General features: G+C 30.0%; 1 protein-coding gene across 1 annotated transcript; it reads right to left on the bottom strand.

Annotated features, from left to right (window-relative positions):
• Positions 1 to 942: 942 nt before the first annotated feature.
• Positions 943 to 1,452, bottom strand: LOC132934620 (uncharacterized). The gene has a single exon (XM_061000950.1). The coding sequence runs from the start codon at positions 1,450 to 1,452 to the stop codon at positions 943 to 945; it is 510 nt and encodes a 169-aa protein (XP_060856933.1).
• Positions 1,453 to 2,330: the final 878 nt, after the last annotated feature.

Raw genomic sequence — 2,330 nt, 5'->3', positions numbered from 1 at the left:
AACTCACCACGGGAGGCCCTTGTAACTTACTATACAGAAGAGCGACAACCACTTTTTTTTTATTCATCAGATTTAAATCGGTAGAATGTACATTTCAGAACCAGCACAGTTTGTACTAGAAATCTAGTACCTATATACTATAAACCAGGGGTAGGTAACTAATTAATATTTTTGATGGGCAACAATCTGGAAGTTGTTCAAAAGCCGTAAAATTTGCTAACGTCGGTATAACCAATAAAAAAAAAAAATAAAATTCAACTCTAGAACCTTATACCTAATAATGTGGGTTTTTATTTTATTTTTTCTTGTCTGTTGGCCACCATTTTCTGACCCCTGCTATATAAATAAAAAATCCTTCCCATGTCATGAAATATTATATCATAAATGTTATTATATTTCAAATAATTACAACTTCATATATAACAGAATAGATTGAATGATCATTACCTATTAATTTATAAAATATTCCATTCATTTCATTCTTACATCCGAGGCTAATGACCTAACCATTATAATATAATATTGCCTATGAATACAAACGTTCACGTCGTGAAAATAATAATATATATCAGTACCTAAGTGGAATCACCACAAGGTTTTATATTATACATATTATCTAAACTTTTAAACCAAACTATTCTCAGATCAAGAAATGCAACTAGGACATCATAATAAATAAACATAATTATATAATAATATAAATAATAATAATATGAAACGATAACACGGATATACGTTTTGTACTGACTACTATAATACTGTATACAACCAGTGTTGTACATTAAATAGATAAGAATATACATGCGAAAAGTAGATTTACTTACTTCTAACATAAATTAAATCAAACATAATACGGTATAATTTAGAATATTTATTTTATGATAAAACTATTATTATTGTTTACAATCAAATCATATTATTAATATACATTTATTGATTCTCCTATAAATTACAATCTCTTGTAGTAGCATATTGGCAACCGGTCTTTTGCCAAAATGCTAATCTTTCTTTTATAAGTAACATAGCAGTTATCGATCCACCTAACCTCGGAGGTAAAAGTGCCAAACCTAAACCCGGTATCAATGACACGAGAGGGAACCCATGACTAGTTGACTTGATGATTGTGGATGCTGTTACGATTTCTTCCAAGATTGCTGAACACTGTCCGTAGTCTATATGATCCTTATTCAATGAACTGCCCATTTCTTCAAATACATCATTCAAATGCAAAGCAAACTGGCCAGATATCATCACTTGCGCCAACGTTAACGCCACACCGGTTACAGGTATTGCGCTCAGTGTTGTCATTACCGTGTAAATAGATTCCTGTGTCATTAACGCCGTTTGTAAATATTCGATCTGTTTATCGTTTCCACAAAACATGGAAACATTGGGTGAACATAATGCAATTGCTAACGATATGTAAAAAACCACAGAATATATTGCTTTCATTTTTATTGGCACGTAGGTACAGCACAAGTAGTGTAAATATCCCAAGCAGTTCGCCTGGTATTCGCACGAGTCGCAATGTGTCGAGTGAGCGTCTGTAAACAAGCAATGCATACATATTAAATATGTAGAGCGAGGTAATATGTCAAAAAGTCAATTTTAAAAAAAGTTGGACAAATAGTCCAAAAATACAAAATATTCTATTAAATTTAATATTTTTTTAAAAAATGTAATTAATTTTATTAATTTTACCTATATTATATTTGAATTTTATTATTATGATGTATATATTATTCATGATTTGTTGGATGGCTGTGCCGAATACATTTAGAGTTTTAGTTTAAAAAGCCACTTAAAAGAAGTAAAACTTTTTCCATTGAAATAATTGAACGACAGAATATCTGCTTTCGATAATTTACCAGAACACAACAAACAATTCATGAGGACATGAGGTCTATGGATCATATAAATGTAGGGAAAATTAAATAATCGGCACCTGAAATGTTATATTTCATCAGGTATTTTGGGTTTTTCTTATCGGTGGTTTTGTACTTATAGGTGAGCCAATTTGGGACCTTTATTTATTAAAGTCTTAGATACTAGACTACGTTTAAGTTGTCAGTCCTAAGTCTGAATAAATTTTCGTGTGGGACCTCAAACCTTATTTAAATAAAAACTGAACTCAATCTTATTAGTGATGAACCATTAGTTTGTGTTAATGGGGCTGAAATTAAAAGAACTCGTTATAAAGTCATACATTATACATATCATACATATTATTATAAATAGAGATGTAGATGATGAAAACCATAAAATTTATAATAATAAAAGTGTATTATGTTGTGCAATATGTTGTTCCTCCAATAATATTAGAGTAACAT

This window comes from Metopolophium dirhodum, chromosome 1 (assembly GCF_019925205.1).
Source record: "Metopolophium dirhodum isolate CAU chromosome 1, ASM1992520v1, whole genome shotgun sequence".
Lineage (NCBI taxonomy): Eukaryota > Metazoa > Arthropoda > Insecta > Hemiptera > Aphididae > Metopolophium > Metopolophium dirhodum.
The sequence above is the reverse complement of the archived record's forward strand: the minus strand, read 5'-3'. Positions and strand labels throughout refer to the sequence as shown.